The 17472-nt window shown below is 39.4% G+C and overlaps 1 protein-coding gene and 1 long non-coding RNA gene across 6 annotated transcripts in view; one reads left to right on the top strand and one right to left on the bottom strand.

The window, feature by feature from the left end:
- The first annotated feature begins 72 nt into the window (after positions 1–72).
- LOC129523757 (uncharacterized) lies at positions 73–7386 on the top strand. Its single transcript, XR_008667360.2, has 2 exons — positions 73–207; positions 7030–7386. It is a non-coding gene; the product is annotated as an uncharacterized lncRNA (long non-coding RNA).
- A 724-nt stretch (positions 7387–8110) lies between these two features.
- The window catches only part of KLHL7 (kelch like family member 7), a 72132-nt gene continuing 62770 nt past the window's right edge, over positions 8111–17472 (bottom strand). For all 5 annotated transcript variants that reach the window (XM_031012870.3, XM_031012872.3, XM_055347310.2 and 2 more), the window contains 3 exons: positions 15486–15687; positions 10493–10590; positions 8111–9517 (listed from right to left, as the gene is read on the bottom strand). In XM_031012870.3, coding sequence (XP_030868730.1) covers positions 9234–9517; positions 10493–10590; positions 15486–15687 — 584 coding nt within the window. In that variant the 3' untranslated portion in view covers positions 8111–9233. The remainder of the gene's footprint in view (positions 9518–10492; positions 10591–15485; positions 15688–17472) is intronic.

The following is a 17472-nucleotide window of genomic DNA, read 5'->3' as shown; positions in this document are numbered from 1 at the left end:
AACTTCAGCAAGGCCCTCAGAGGAGAATTAGCTGTGATTGGAGAGACTGAGTCGTTCTTGCTGAGACGGTAAAACTTAGCTTGGGCTGAGAAAGTAACAAACTGCCTAGCCTTTCATCTGGATGAATAACAGAGTCAAATAAAGCCAGACGACGTTAAGAGGAAACAATGTTTGACATACGGCAACGGAAAAGTATTACCCCTTTGAGTGAGTAGTACATTCTTACTACACACTGAGAAACCTTGTTATTTCTTCTTTTTTTTTTTTTTGAGACGGAGTCTCGCTCTGTCGCCCAGGCTGGAGTACAGTGGCGCGATCTTGGCTCACTGCAAGCTCTGCCTCCGAGGTTCATGCCATTCTCCTGCCTCAGGCTCCCGAGTAGCTGGGACTACAGGTGCCCGCCACTACGCCCGGCTAATTTTTTTGTATTTTTAGTAGAGACGGTTTCACCGTGTTAGCCAGGATGGTCTCTATTTTCTGACCTCGTGATCTGCCCGCGTCCGCCTCCCAAAGTGCTGGGATTACAGGTGTGAGCCACCGCGTCTGGCCGAAACCTTGTTCTTTCAAGTCCACATAAACGTTGCTATTTGAAATTATATCAGAACGAGTGAAAAGTCCTATCCTTGCCTGGAGGATCTAAGTCTCTTTGACGCAGAGAAGCAGCCTCAATTTCTATCCAGGTGTAGAGCTTCAGATAAACGGTTCTGAAAACACTCTGTATTTTCTTAACTTTGCAGTTTCCAAGGAAACATGCCCTACATTCAATTCTCGTCCAGACCCGATGTTAATGCCTTTACACACAGCTATGCTTTGAGATTTCATTTAAATTTCACCTAAACTTCACTCTCCCCGCCAAAACATACAGTAACTACCTTTTATTTTGTACGGTGAGACACCCCACAGCTCCTCTGGTGTGCAGTCTTCTTGATTGCAGTAAGTCAATAGATCTGACTTTGTTGGATTACAGGTTTGTGCTGGTGGTTTTAGGATTATTGAGCTGGGAGTGAGCCATCATTCTTGCTCATGTAATTTGTTTGGATTTTGAAGACAGCAGAATCTACAGGACGGGAACTACTTGTCCAAACTAGTTTTTTATTTTGTTTAATCAATGCAATTCATTTATTTTGAAACAAATTTATGGAAAAGTTACAAATAACAGTACAAAGAACTTTTTTCCTGAACCATTTGAGACTATGTTGCAGACCTAATGCCCCATGATCCAAATACTTATTGTATATTTTCTACAAACAAACCAGGGCATTCTACATAACCACAACACAGCCAACAAAATTAGGACATTGATACTGATGCACTACTACTCTCTAATCCTTAGACTCCATTTATGTTTTGCCAAATGTCCCAATATTGTCCTTTAGAGGAAAAGGGTTCAGTTCGGAATCATTGTTGCTTAGTCATATTTCTTGTGTCTCCTTCAATTTGGAAGATTTTTTGTTTTTCCTTTTCATGACCTTGACACTATTAAACACTACAGGCTGCTTATACTGTGGAAGTTCCTTAGTGCAGGTCTGTTTGATGTTTTCTCTTGATTAGATTCAGATTATGCATCTTTGTCAGGATTATCACAGAAGTGATGCTGCGGTTTTCACACTGCAGGTTGTGCACAATTTCTTTCTTTTTTTTTTTTTTATTGATCATTCTTGGGTGTTTCTTGCAGAGGGGGATTTGGCAGGGTCATAGGACAGTAGTGGAGGGAAGGTCAGCAGACAAACAAGTGAACAAAGGTCTCTGGTTTTCCTAGGCAGAGTGTTTGTGTCCCTGGGTACTTGACATTAGGGAGTGGTGATGACTCTTAACGAGCATGCTGCCTTCAGGCATCTGTTTAACAAAGCACATCTTGCACCGCCCTTAATCCATTTAACCCTGAGTGGACACAGCACATGTTTCAGAGAGCACAGGGTTGGGGGTAAGGTCATAGATCAACAGGATCTCAAGGCAGAAGAATTTTTCTTAGTACAGAACAAAATGAAAAGTCTCCCATATCTACTTCTTTCTACACAGACACAGCAACCTTCCGATTTCTCAATCTTTTCCCCACCTTGCCCCCTTTTCTATTCCACAAAACCGCCATTGTCATCATGGCCCGTTCTCAATGAGCTGTTGGGTACACCTCCTAGACGGGGTGGTGGCGGGGCAGAGGGGCTCCTCACTTCCCAGTGGCGGGGGCCGGGCAGAGGCGCCCCTCACCTCCCGGACGGGCCGGCTGGCGGGGCAGGGGGCTGACCCCTCCACCTCCCTCCCAGACGGGGCGGCTGGCCGGGCGGGGGGCTGACCCCCCACCTCCCTCCCAGATGGGGCGGCTGGCCGGGCGGGGGGCTGACCGCTGACCCCCCCCACCTCCCTCCTGGACGGGGCGGCTGGCCGGGCGGGGGGCTGACCCCCCCACCTCCCTCCAGGACGGGGCGGCTGGCCGGGCAGAGGGGCTCCTCACCTCCCAGTAGGGGCGGCCGGGCAGAGGCGCCCCTCACCTCCCGGATGGGGAGGCTGGCCGGGAGGGGGGCTGACCCCCCCACCTCCCTCCCGGATGGGAAGGCTGGCCGGGCGGGGGGCTGACCCCCCCACCTCCCTCCCGGACGGGGCGGCTGGCCTGGCGGGGGCTGACCCCCACCTCTCTCCCCGACGGGGTGGCTGCTGGGCGGAGACGCTCCTCACTTCTCAGACGGGGCGGTTGCCAGGCGGAGGGTCTCCTCACTTCTCAGACGGGGCGGCCGGGCAGAGACGCTCTTCACCTCCCAGACGGGGCCGGGCAGAGGCGCTCCCCACATCTCAGACGATGGGCGATGGGGCAGAGGCGCTCCCCACATCTCAGACGATGGGTGGCCGGGCAGAGACGCTCCTCACTTTCCAGACTGGGCAGCCAGGCAGAGGGGCTCCTCACATCCCAGACGATGGGCGGCCAGGCAGAGACGCTCCTGACTTCGCAGACGGGGTGGCAGCCGGGCAGAGGCTGCAATCTCCGCACTTTGGGGGGCCAAGGCAGGTGGCTGTGAGGTGGAGGTTGTAGCGAGCCGAGATCACGCCACTGCACTCCAGCCTGGGCGCCATTGAGCACTGAGTTAACGAGACTCCGTCTGCAATCCCGGCACCTTGGGAGGCTGAGGCTGGCGAATCACTCGCGGTTAGGAGCTGGAGACCAGCCCCGCCAACACAGCGAAACCCCGTCTCCACCAAAAAAATTCGAAAACCAGTCAGGCGTGGCGGCGCGCGCCTGCAATCGCAGGCACTCGGCAGGCTGAGGCAGGAGAATCAGGCAGGGAGGTTGCAGTGAGCCGAGATGGCAGCAGCACAGTCCAGCTTTGGCTCGGCATGAGAGGGAGACCGTGGAAAGGGGAGAGGGAGAGGGAGCCCGTGGAAAGGGGAGGGGGAGAGGGAGAGGGAGACGGAGAGGGAGAGGGAGAGGGAGAGCCAATTTCAATTTGTCCTGTTACCTGTAATGCTCAATGGATTACTTGCTTAAGGTGGTGTCTGCCAAGCTGCTCTACCATAAAGTTATTCTTTTCCTTTTTGTTATTAATAAGAATTTTGTGGGGAGGTACTTTGAAAGTATATAAAAATCTGATTGTTCATCCAACTTTTAGCTCATTCACTTATTTATTCATATCAGTATGGACTCATGATTTCCAATGTTATTCAGTGGGTTATAATCCATTACTATCATTATTTATTTTGATGCTCAGATCATCTCCAATTTGGCCAATGGGACCCCCTTTAAGCTCCTTTGCACATTCGAAAAAGGAGAAAAAAAAATTCCCCATGATTACTTGAGCACTTTTTTACTTTCTGGTGTAGAGATGTTCCAGGCTCATTTTTACATTCTCTACTCCAGTCCTGAAATCAGTTATTTCTCCAGGGGTCCTTTTGGTGCTGCTTAGAAACCAAGATCTGAGCTTTAATGTGCTTATTGCTACTGGGATGTCTTTGCTGTCATGAACATTGCTGGGAAATACATATGTATAAACAAACACGAACATTTACATCAAACATTTCTATATTTTATATATTAAAACTATTATGCCTTCTATGTCAAAGACTATGAAAAAAAGAAAAAAACTTGAGTTCACACTGATAATCTCCAATTTCAATCCAAAATCACATGATTCATTTTATTTTCCTCTATTTTTAACTCCATTGATAACAAGAAACTTGGCTTTCATTAACCTTAGTATATTTATTTTATTACCACCTTGTGTTAACCAGTATTGCTTTGTAGCCACTGACTTCTCATTCCTGCACATGTCAGCATGTGTAAGGACTTTGCTGGGATCAAATACCTAAAATAATACCAGTGGTGACTGAAACTTAAGTGAGGGTAAGCCCAGTGCTTGGTGAAGGTAGAGAGGGGCAAGGCCAGAATGCCGGTTGAGACTGTCTAGGTGGAGTGTGTGTGAGACAATGAGAGCCTAGGGCTTGCAGGACTTGGTAGTGATCGGTTTGGTGATGGGTATATATAGGTGGAAATCAGGAGAGTGGGGTTACAGGAAGGAAACTTCTGATTTCTTCAAGATGGCAGAGGAAAAATACTGCTGCCTCCCCTTCCAATTGGATGAGGCAACTGTCTCAACTTGATGGGAGATAGGATTCCTCCCCAATAAAAAGGAATGAGAGACACTTCAGACTCTAGGACATCAGGTACAGAGAGGGCTTATGCTTATTGAATGGTGAGTCAAACATCCCAGAAAAATACTTATGGATCTCTTATGGACCAGCAACAAAAATAGTTGGCCATCTCCTCATCATATAATGAAGTTCATTGTTTAAGCTCACCCTTGTACCCCTGAATAGTCAATTTTCAGATGTCTCATTTAAACCCAAATGCACAGTCAGGGACTAGACATTTGAAGGCAGATGCCAACAGGAAAGAGCAAAGCAAAGAAACAGAAAAAGAAGTTAGAGGAAACAAAAACACTAAAATATTTTTAAAATTTAAAGAAACTAAAATATCGTTAGAGAGGATAACATGAAACAAGAATGGCATACTATATAAAAGAACAATTATAGAAATAAAGTACTCTTGGAAAACATAGATAGTGGGAACAAATTAAAGAAGGTTAGAAGATAAAGTCTGAGGGAATTTCTATAAGATTCAAACTAGATCTTGAACCCCATTTTAAATCTGTTATGAGAGAGGGCATAAAGCTCTGGAGAGTAAAAAGATTTCTAGTTAATAAGGGCAACATTTCAAACAATTTCCCAGCACAGACTTTTTTAAATAAAATTTTTATTTTTTCTAAAGTAGTGTGAATCATCTTGGGAAGGAGGAAGGTTAGAAAGATAAAAGTGGATTCAAGCTTTTTGAAGTCTTTTGAGGCAACTGTAAAGAGGGAGGAGGATATTTAAAGGAAGGATTTATCAAACGCTGAATGATGCCACCTGTAAAATGTCCTTTCATTAAAATAACAGATTATTTGGACTTAAGAGTCCAAATAATGACTCTCAGTGAGAGCTGGTTTGGTGCCATGTGGGAGTAAATTGGATTTTCTCAAGTCTTTGGTATAACCTTAGAAAGCAAAATTTCGTCTAAATACGTCCTTTACCCATGCATATGTAGCAAATCCAAAATTTTTGCTGTTAACAGTATATATGGCAAAAGGAATATAGACTGCTTGGTGGAATAATTGTTTATTAAACAGCTGATTTTGATTTTGTTAGCAATATTGTCATGTCAAAATAATTCATGACTCAAAATTTTCATGGGACGATCTGTCAAGTTTTTGCCAGGTGGGCCACAAAGTCACAAGTATATGTTTGTTTTGTTTTTTTCAAATAGCAACAATTTTTTTAAGATGCTAAACTTTTCTGACCGAATTGTGATTTTTGAAAGCATAAACTTACTTTGTCATCAAAATAATATCATTGCAAAGGATATAACATTAACTTATCAAATGTCTACTAAAAAGCAAGCAGAGCACTTTACAGGACAGGGAGTTTTGGGGAACAAAATAGAAAATGTGCTTGTCAGTATGGTGCGTGTACTTTTACCCACTATCCTGATATTGACAATTCTGTAGAAGTTTCCAAGGCAGAAAAAGACACTAATTGGGAATTATGATACAGATTACTAAGGAAAAAAACCACTTCATTATAATCCACATCAAACCTGCGTATGTATTTACTATAGTGTGTTCTAGTCAATTGACATAGCCTAAAAGGAAATGCTGGTGTACTTAAAATATCTCAGACAGGTACTGTATATTCTACATAGGAGATTGTCAAATTATATAGCTATATTGTAATATAATAAATGGATATTTCACTCTCAAAAAATTAAACTAGCCACATTTTTCAATAGAGTGCAAAATTGAAAACCCTACTAAAAATGTTCGGAATAATCAAATCTAGAGACAGAAAGTAGATTAGTGGTTGCCTAGGGCTATGGTGTTTGGGAGGTTTTCTGTGTTGAACAGCATCTCCCCAAATTCATGTCTATCCAGAAGCTCAGAATGTGTCCTCGTTTGGAAATGGGGTCTTTACAGGTGTAATTAAAATAAGGTCATACTGGATTGCGAGCCCTATGTTGTCCTTTTTTTGTTTGTATTTTGCTTTTTTTGAGAAGGTGTCTCGCTCTGTCACCCAGGCTGGAATGAAGTGGCGCAATCTCAGCTCACTGCAACCTCTGCCTCCCAGGTTCAAGCAATTCTTCTACCTCAGCCTCCTGAGTAGCTGGGACTACAGGTGCACACCACCATACCTGGCTAATTTTTGTATTTTTAGTAGAGACGGGGTTTTGGCATGTTGTCCAGGCTGGTCTCAAACTCCTGACCTCAGGTAATCCACCCGCCTCGGCCTCCCAAAGTGCTGGGATTAAGGGCGTGAGACACAGCGCCCAGCTTTTTTTTTTTTTTTTTAATGAGACAGGGTCTCAGTCTGTCACCCAGGCTGGAGTGCAGTGGCACAATCATAGCTCACTACATCCTTGAACTCCTAGGCTCAAGTGATCCTCCCACCTCAGCCTTCTGAGTAGCTAGAACTGCAGGTATATACCACACCTGCTAACTTTTTATTTTTTTGTAGAGACAGGGTCTTGAACGCCTAGCCTCAAGTGATCCTACTGCCTCCACCTCCCAAAGTGTTGAAATTACCGGCCTGAGCCACTGTGTCTGGCTCCTATGTTGTCCTTATAAGAACACCATGTGAAGATACAGAGACACACAGGGAAAAAGCCCATGCGAAGACAGAGACAGAGACTGAAGTGCTGCAGCTACAAGCCAAAGAATGCTGAGGATTGCTGGCAACCACCAGAAGCTAGGGGAGAGGCATGTGTGGTTTCTGCTGCAGACCCTCCAGAAGGAACTAACCCTGCTGACACCTTGATTTAGGAGTGCTGGCTTCCTGAATTGTGAGAGAATAAATTTCTGTTCTTTAAAGCCACCAAGTTTGCAGTAGTTTGTTATGGTAGCCCTAGGAAATACAGGGGCGTTGGGGGAAATAGGGAACCATTGCTAATCAGTACAAGTTTTCTTTTTGGGGTGATGAAAATGTTCTAAAATTGTGGTGATGGTTGCATAACTCTGTGGATATATTAAAAACCACTGAATAATACATTTTTTTTTTTTTTTTTTAGTCTTGCTCTGTTGCCCAGGCTGGGGTGCAGTGGCTTGATCTCGGCTCACTGCAACCTCTGCCTGTCAGGTTCAAGCAATCCTCCTGCCTCAGTCTCCTGAATAGCTGGGATTACAAGTGCACACCACCAGGCCTGGCTAATTTTTGTATTTTTAGTAGAGACGGGGGTCTCATTATGTTGGCCAGGGTGGTCTTGAACTGCTGACCTCAAATGATCTACCCACCTTGGCCTCCCAAAGTGCTGGGATTACAGGCGTGAGTCACTGTGCCTGGCCTGAATAGTATACTTTAAATGGTGAATTGTATGGTATGTGAATTATATCTCAATAAAGCTGTACATTAAAAAACCCTACACAAATAGAAATATACCTATCATGATGTTTTTCCTAATTCCTTTTTGATTTAAACATTTTTAGGGTTTAAGACTATTATAACCTCTATATAAAGAAAACTGAAAATTAAGAGACACTGGTTCACAAATTCTAAAAACAACCATTACCTAAAATACTTGAAGAACAAACTGAGTGGCCTATTTTAAGTTAAAAAATATTTAATATTATCAGATAAAAACATTGATTGTGACAGCTTTACATGTTTCATTCCATACACAGTGAAAAAGGCAAAGTATTACTAGGAAGGAAATGAGTAGTTGGGTTTGTAAAAGATTTATTGATCACATAAAAGCAATGAATAGGAGATGACATATATCTAACTCATGATTACAAAACTTTTAGAGACAACTAGGTTAAATATTTCATGTTTTGGCTAAGGGAAAAGAATTCATGATCTCGTTAAAGAAGTTCAAAGTCAACACTGATATTGTACAACTACCAGTGCTTTTCTAATGATCTAGAAATTTGCTATAAATAGCTTTACCTTTTGCTAGTTAATCACTTACTATGATTGGATTTTATTTAACAGTGAGGACTAAAGAGGCAGAATCCTTTTTTAACCACTGGATAAAACAGAGACATAAATTAATGATGGGTGCTAAGCTTTACATTTTATGTTAAAAAGATGGAATATATTTAAGTGGATTGAATATATTTCATGAGGAGTTGGACATATTAAACCCCCAAATCTGTTTAGGAAGTTTCGTGAGAAAGTGTATATGCCTTGACTCACTCTGGCTTACTTTTAAAATGGAATACATTTGGCACTAAATAAAATAAATAGACAAGCAAACTACGTGAGACTAAGCTGCTCCATCTGAGTTGCCCATCTTGACTTACAATTCATACTATTTCTTAGTTCTTGACTGAGCACAAACAGACCTAACTGCATAGCACTTCTGTGATGCATGAAAATAGAATCTAGAGCTAAGATACTGCGCTTCACTGATAAGCCAATCTTCCATTCTGCCAAAATCATAGTTACAAATGTGAAATTCATTCAAGAAATTCATATTTTTAACAAATGCTTATACTTTTTCAAGTTTTCTTGCTAGATATGTTCTTGGTTTTGTGGCCAGCTAAAATATGATCTTTGAATTAAGGAAATCCATATAAAAGAAACATCTATTTTATAGGAACCTCATTTCACTTGAAACTTTCTTTACCAAAACACCAAACCAAAACTTTGTCACCAAACTCCTGGAACAAAGCACTGGTGGCTATATTTTAGAGTCTCTGATGAGTCTGAAGTCCACTCATTTTTCATGTTTCAAGGGTCTCTTCATTTGCTCCACAAGTATCGACAACACAAATTAAACAACTTGTGACTGGAAAAGCACGAACTTTGGAGTTGGCAACCCATTTGTCTGTTTCGGTATTATATTCGAGAATGTGTCCTAATCGACCAACACCCTGAAAACCAGCCAAGACATAAACTATAGAGCCAACTGCTGCACATTTCACTGTTACACCCTTCCACGGCATTGGTGAGACCATCTTCCATTCGTTCAACTTAATATCGTAATATTCCACATTGTCCAGACCACCTTCAAAAGAATAAAACATGAACAACATGAAAAACTATATCAACAATTCTAAGGTTTCTTAAAGTAATAACTTTTTGTATTTTTCCAATATTTTATTGTGAAAAATTTCAAACACACAGAAAAACTGTAATAATTTTACAGTGAATGTCCACATAGCCACCACCTAAATTCTTACTCTTATTTTAACACAATAGACATTTAATATTTCTTTTTAAATATTGATTTTTTTTCTACAAAATTAAACAGTTTTATCTAGTCTGGAAAAATGCAAAATAAACCGATCGGTGATTTCCCCTCCGATTAACTTTGATTATAATTACTCAAATGTCCTTCTTTTTCCTCCTTTTAGCACTTTATGGAAAATAGCAATGGACAGGGACAGAAGAAGGAAAAGAAGTTACTGTTACACTTAAGTGATGCTTAAATGTACTGACTAAATTGAAGCTTGTGTCTAGATTCAGTTCCGACTCCCTTTCATTTAAGACAATTATTTAAGATTCTTTAGTACATTATTTATGAAAACAAAATGCCAAATTTAGTCATTTAAAAATTACAATATTGATATTTTCATGCAATGTTTAAAAATATTTAGGAAACTTTACCATTTAGGACCTGGATACAAGCCTTAAAACTTGTATTTAAAAAGTTTTTAAAGGTTTTTTAAAGTTCAAATATTTCTATTGCTCAATAGTTCTTAAGCTGGTGCGACGTCATTCCCCAGGAGGTATCTGGGAATGTATAGGAGCCATCTAAAATTGTCACAATGACTGGTGACTACTGCGACATTTCATAAACAGGAATGTTTAACATCCTGCGATATTTCATCAAGTATGTTAATTCCCAGAAACTATAAAAATAGATATAATAATATACATGGTAAATGCTTCTATCTAGATTTTTTAAAATGCTTCAATAATTTAAGGAAGTATCAGCAAACTCATCAGGAAAGTGGAACAGTGAATTAACATCACATACCTAAACCATTCTGACCACCCACAGCAAATATCTTGTCTTTTACAAATACCAGCCCATGATTCTTCCTGGCTTCAATCATTGGACACAGCTCAGTCCATCTGAAAAAATTAAAGTTTTTAGTGTGCTTGTTTACAGGAAGTAAAAGAACTCATACTAATGAGAAAGGTCTATTATTCTAATTAAGTGCTCATTTACTGCTCACACATGTGTACATATACGCACAAAATGTCTAGAAGGGTAGAAAACAAAAGTTGAACAATGATTATGGGTAATTTATTAATACACGGGGAAAACATGGATTTTATTCCTTTCAATTCTGATAGGATATAAGAAAATGAGGATATCTATTAAAAAACACGTTTTTAGAGGAAATCCATTTCCTGAGGTTCATAAAAACTTGTAATATGGGAACAAAAAAGAAGAGGAAGATGCTTAGAAGATACATAATTCTTTTTTCTTTCTTCACACCTCTGCTGGCAGGAAATATTAACTAGTTCTATCACACCTAGCTTTAATTATTATTTATATATGCGTAAGTAAAACACAAACTTATAATGGGCCTCAGGCAATCAGGAAATTAATAGTATCTGTTACTATTCACATGTCCATCTTTAAATCTACACTAAGAACTTTATGCTGCTCTGGTAACAAAAAAGTACTATCATTCTGTCAAGTTTAATACCTCATGTTGCTCTGTTCACAGCCACTAATATATAAATAATGAAACTGAGAATATAAATGTGGACCCACGTGTTAAAGGATATTAATTCACAGGTTGCAGCATTATGCATATATACACAGACAATCGAGTTTAGTTATTTTTTTCTGAGATTTAATACATTCTTCTGCATACACTCCCAAGACTGACATTTGTGATTGTGAAGGTGGTACTGGCACACAGGCTTGTGCTTTTAGCAGCTAACTTAAACCAAGAGACGCCAAACAACAGTAAGGACAACAACAAAAGGGAAACTTGGCATAAGAGTAACTCTCTATAATTATTGTTTATATCTCTTCTTTAAAATAATTTGATGGCCGGCCGGGCGCGGTGGCTCACGCCTGTAATCCCACCACGTTGGGAGGCCGAGGCAGGCGGATCATGAGGTCAGGCGATCGAGACCATCCTGGCTAACACGGTGAAACCCCGTCTCTATTAAAAATACAAAAAATTAGCCAGGCGTGGCGGCGGGCGCCTGTAGTCCCAGCTACTCGGGAGGCTGAGGCAGGAGAATGGCGTGAACCCAGGAGGCGGAGCTTGCAGTGAGCTGAGATCGCGCCACTGCACTGCAGCCTGGGCGACAGAGGCAGACTCCGTCTCAAAAAACAAAAAACAATTTGATGAATTCAACTTTATAAAACATAATTAAGGCACAATGATTAACTCTGAAATATTAACAATTCTTTTGTCTTACATTTATGTATTGTTTTAAAAATGGTTTGACAGTCACCACTCTCATTTTCAAAGTTCTCTGTTAAGGTGAGGTGGACAGCATGGCTCCTGTTTTTAGGAAAAACACACACGCTCATCCAGGTGAAGTGACCAGCATACAGCTCGGAAGTGGGACAGCAGTAAAAACTAGGTCTTCACTGCCCTGCACGTAGTGAGATTTATAGACTCAGCTATCATCATGCATTAAAACACAGTATTTGACTTGGAAAAATTCCATTTACATACCACTTTCTTCTCCAAATATAATGTTAATGATATAAAAAGACAGCATGTCTTTATGTATATCTAAATCTCCTGAAGGTTTAGAAAAAATTTTCACAAATTCCCCTTCCTCCTATAATTCACATGCAGAGTACATACTAGGTCCCTGCTATCTGCAATCTGAAGTTTAATGTTTAGAAGCGTTTTATCGCCTGTAATCCCAGCACTTTGGGAGGCCAAGGTGGGCAGATCACAAGGTCAAGAGATGGAGGCCATCCTGGCCAACATGGTGAAACCCCGTCTCTACTGAAAATACAAAAATTAGCCTGTGTGGTGGCATGCGCCTGTAATCCCAGCTACTCAGGAGGCTGAGGCAGGAGAATCGCTTGAACCTGGGAGGCAGAAGTTGCAGTGAGCTGAGATCGTGCCACTGCATTCCAGCATGGTGACAGAGTGAGACTCCGTCTCACAAAAAAAAAAATAAAAAAAAAAGTCATTTCTTAAAATTCTGACCGCTCAAACTGTGTCACATTGTTTCCATAGACATAATTTCTTTCTTTCTTCAGTTACTTTATTATGAGCTTCTGTTCCTCTCCATCTTTTTTAAAACTGATTTCAAAAATGTGATACATAATATATGTACATATTTTTATGGTACCTGTGATATTTTGACACATGTATACAATGTGTAATGATCAAGTCAGAGTAACTGGGATATCCAGCACCTGAAACATTTCTCTTTCCTTTTGTTTCTTTTTGGGCTAGGGAAGGAACCCAGGCCTCCCATGTTGCTGCTGAGGAATATCTTTTCTTTGTGTTGGGAACATTCCAATTCTTCTCTAGCTATTTTGAAATATACAATAAATTATTGTTAACTATAGTCTCCCTACTGTACTACTGAATATTAGAACTTATCCTATCTAACTGTATTTTTGTACTTGTTAACCAACCTCTGGTAACCATCATTCTACTCTCTACCTCCATGAGATCAACATTTTTAGCTCCCACATGAGTGACAACATGTGTTATTTGTGTTTCTATGGTCCATAGGCTTAGTTTTTCAGCTTCCAATTAAACACATTCTAATTATCAAACACTTAAAATGTCAAAATTGGGAAGAAATTCTTATTAAAAAAAACTTGGCTGGCTAGATAACTTTTTGTTTTTATTTTTGTTTTTGTTTTTGAGACAGAGTTTCGCTCTTGTTGCCCTGGCTGCAGTGCAATGGTGTGATCTCAGCTCACTACAACCCCCACCTCCCGGGTTCAAACGATTCTCCTGCCTCAGCCTCCTGAATAGCTGGGATTACAGGCACGCGCCACCACGCCCGGCTAATTTTTTTTGGTATTTTTAGACGAGACAGAATCTCACCATGTTGGTCAGGCTGGTCTTGAACTCCTGACCTTAGACGATCCACCAGCCTCGGCCTCCCAAAGTGCTGGGATTACAGGTATGAACCACCACACCTGGACTAGGTAACATTTTTAAAAGGAAATAATATAACATTTATTTTGAGAGTTGGATAATTATATTCACACTAGCTTTTCATTTGTGAAAATTTAAGGGCATTGAAGGGAACATAGAGAATTCAAATTTAAGCTCAATATATATAAAATGAAAGAAATGCTAGGTCTTGTAAGTTTTTAAATATTCCTGAAACTGAATATTCACCTAGTTTTAAAAAATACAGAAGCTGCAGAACTCCTTTATATTTTTACTTTGAACAAAAAAGTAAGTAAAAAATCAATATTAATTTACATTGATAGTGCCTGAATAAAGATGTAAAAATTTAGAAACCTGGAGTTTTTATGGTTATGGCTTCTCTTTTAAGAGAAATAAAAAATAATTAGCAGAATGAATCAGTTTTCCAACTAGTATGCTGTAACACTTTTTGAGCCTAGGGTTTATGGGAAGTAAGGTAGAGGTTCACATAAAAGGGAGCAAAGTTGGTAAACATCTTTAGCAAAAGACAAATTTCAAGACAACTTGCTTTTTTATTGTTTGCATTGGAAAGAAGTTATTGATTATGCTTCCTTAAATCTTTTAAAAATATGTGGGAATCATAGATAAATGCACATAATTAATCATATTTTATAATTAAGCTCTTTTTTTTTTTTTTTTGAGATGGAGTCTTGCTCTGTCACCCAGGCCGGAGTGCTGTGGCACAATCTTGGCTCACTGCAACCTCCGCCTCCCGGGTTCAAGCAATTTTCCTGCTTCAGCCTCCCCAGTAGTGGATTACAGGCACGCGCCACAACACCCAGCTAGTTTTTGTATTTTTAGTAGAGACGGGATTTTGCCATGTTGGCCGGGCTGATCTCATACTCCTGACCTCAAGTGATCTGCCTGCCTCAGCCTCCCAAAGTGCTGGAATTATAGGCGTGAGCCACCATGCCTGGCCTCTTATTTCTTAATTTTAAAAAAAGCAGTAGCTGGAGTTGAAGACTTCCATGTTTTGTAGTTTGGCAATATTTCCTAAATATAAAACTTTAAGCATGAGAGTTTTGATGCAACTCTGGCATAGCATTTTAGTGAACGTATTCACCCAGTAACTTGTTCTAGTAAGGGAAGAACAATGGGCAATCCAGCCATATGATCAAGTGACTTTTCTTATCAAAGCTCTTTGGATGTTTCCATAAAAGGTACGACTAGGGTATCATCTGTTTTATGTCCTCATCAGCTTTAATGTCACTACTCACAACCCGTGCCCTCATGCCCTCTCCATTATTCAGTGATTAGCACATTTCCTTTGGCTACATTGAATGTGTTCCATCATTAACTACAAGGTCAGAAAAACTGGCTAACCAGTTATTTCTTTAGCATTTTACCTTTTTGACACACTTTGCCTTTTTAAAAGCAGTTGATTTAAGAATAATTTTATTTAATAAACATGAATCTAAACGTACTTAGGAAGTTTACACCTAAAAAGAACTAGGGAGGCATGATTTATTAATGCCATGAGCCAATATCTAATATTTCTACTTAAGGACAAATTTATTGCTGGTCATAAACTCCCCCCTCCTCCTCTACATTTCCTGACCGCTCAAACAAAAACATTTTATGAGTTGATGAATCAATCAGATGTGTCTCATTCATAGGCATTTATTGCATGCAGAACCAGAAAGAAAGAGGTTCCCAGGGGGTGTAAGTTCAAGCCATTTCTGGTGTAAGGGAAAGGTCCAGGTCATAAATATGCCACTGACCCTAGCACACTCAAAAGTTTATATACACTCTTCACTCAAGGACAAAATTCTTCTGTTGGGTTCCTCTGGTCTTTTGACATCTCCTACAGAGCTTATAGAATACAGTTAACTGTAAAATAAATTTTAAATAGATACATACGTTTCTGTGGCAGGATCATAAACTTCACAGGAATTAAGCACTCTCCCAGAAACATTGTTTCCTAAACTTCCACCACAAACATAGATTAGGCCATTGGCTTCCACCATCCCATGGCTGCAGCGCTGGGTCAGCATGCTGGGCTTTGTGTGCCAGCTTTCAGTTCTCGTATCATAGCACTCAAATAAATACAGAGCTGAGTTTCCTGTAAAAGAAAAAGGCCCCATCATGCTTAACTTTAGTGTGTGCGGGGGTTTGGAAAGAACTGACTGTAGATCTTATTAGTTAAGGAAGGAAGAATTTAGGGTCATACGGCCATTTTCATAATCAACAACAACAACAAAGTGTAGGAATAGTTTAAGAAAACGCTAATAATCCTGTTTGTATAGACCCTGGAAAACATCCTTAAAAGGATCTGTTGGAAATACTTATTTATTGGTAATTAAACTTTAGAAAAATAAATTTGATTTCAAAAGAAAAATTAAATAAGAAGCCTTATATATGTCTTCAAGCCCCATTATGCATGATGGGAATTATCCATACTTCAAATGTTTATATAAAGTGGAAAAGCATAATAGTTCCTTACAGATGGTAGACCCATACCTTAAAATATGAAAACGACTATCTGATCATATTCTTATTTAATATTCTGGAATAGCTACAGCACCATTAACAAAATTATATTTCCTAACTATTCTCAGTTAGTGTGGTATATCCTGAAATCACACTGGTCCCTGCTTGAGTATATTCTCAAAATATTGATGTATATTTCTGATGTATTTTGATTACACAATTTAAAGGCAAAACATACATTCATCATGTTTTGAAACTTCTACACACTGTAGGAGTTCAATAAAAAATTTTAGAAATGATACTATTAAAGATTAAGTGCTTTTTTTTTTTCCTTCCCAAGGACAAAAAATTTTAGAAGTTACCAAACTATTTCTCATCTCCCACCATTCTGGGCTAATATCAAATGATTTAAAAACGACAACACCTTTATAATTCTGCGTTGCAACTAAGGTCTGTGAAAAGTAAAGATCAGAAAATAACAACTAGAAGAAGCAATGGTCATGACCAAAAATAACTTATTTTTAACTTTTTAAACATTCCTGATTTGGTAGGTTCAGTGGGTGGACACTATAGGAAAATATATAGTATATAGTAGATTAAAAAAAACTACTATTTAAGCTAAAAACACACTTAGCAAAGGCTGAAGAAATGAAGTTATCTGCAGTACCACAGAACGGTTACCGTCTATCATCTTTAGGATTTATTGTATTTGAAATATTCTACACTATAACAGTCTGTGAAGAATGCTTTTAAAGAGAGGAAATGGTTACATTTAGGAAATAGTGATTTTTCTTGTATTCATTTGACATATAGTTGAGGGTAAAAACATAAGTATGCAGACCAAAAGTATAACCATTTACGGTCTCCCTAGTTTTCTTTATTAGCCCATTATTTAAGCTAAAGAAATTACTTGAAAATGAAAGCATACAAAAGCTATTATGTATCTAGCCTGCACCTATTCATTTAGAAAAATTATTCATTTAGAAAAAGAGCACTACTGGACACTAACACACTATCCAATAAGGTTTTTATATCCACACCCACATTCCATTCTGCTCAATAAGCATAAATACCACTACAGTCATTAAAAACTTAAAGAATAAAACAAACGAAAAAGAGCATTCTTTTTTCTAATAAAAAGAAAGCAAATATAATACAAATTTTAAAAGCCTGAATATAGTAACGAGTTCTTAAAGAGTCTATAAGTTGAACTCTGAAACCTTTAAAACAAATAATATTATGCAGCCCAAATAATTTAGAACTATAATTCAGATAATGTCAACTAATGCTTCATTATGATAAAAAAATGGGCCATTAATCTAGGAAGCTAAAGTTCTGTAATTTAATGGTTTGTAAAGCAATGACATAAACCTTCAGGGAGATGAGCTCTAAAATGTGACAAACACATATTTAAATT

Source organism: Gorilla gorilla, chromosome 6, assembly GCF_029281585.2.
Source record: "Gorilla gorilla gorilla isolate KB3781 chromosome 6, NHGRI_mGorGor1-v2.1_pri, whole genome shotgun sequence".
In the NCBI taxonomy this organism is placed as follows: Eukaryota; Metazoa; Chordata; class Mammalia; order Primates; family Hominidae; genus Gorilla; species Gorilla gorilla.
Note: the sequence above shows the minus strand (reverse complement) of the source record. Positions and strands in the feature narration are given on the sequence as shown.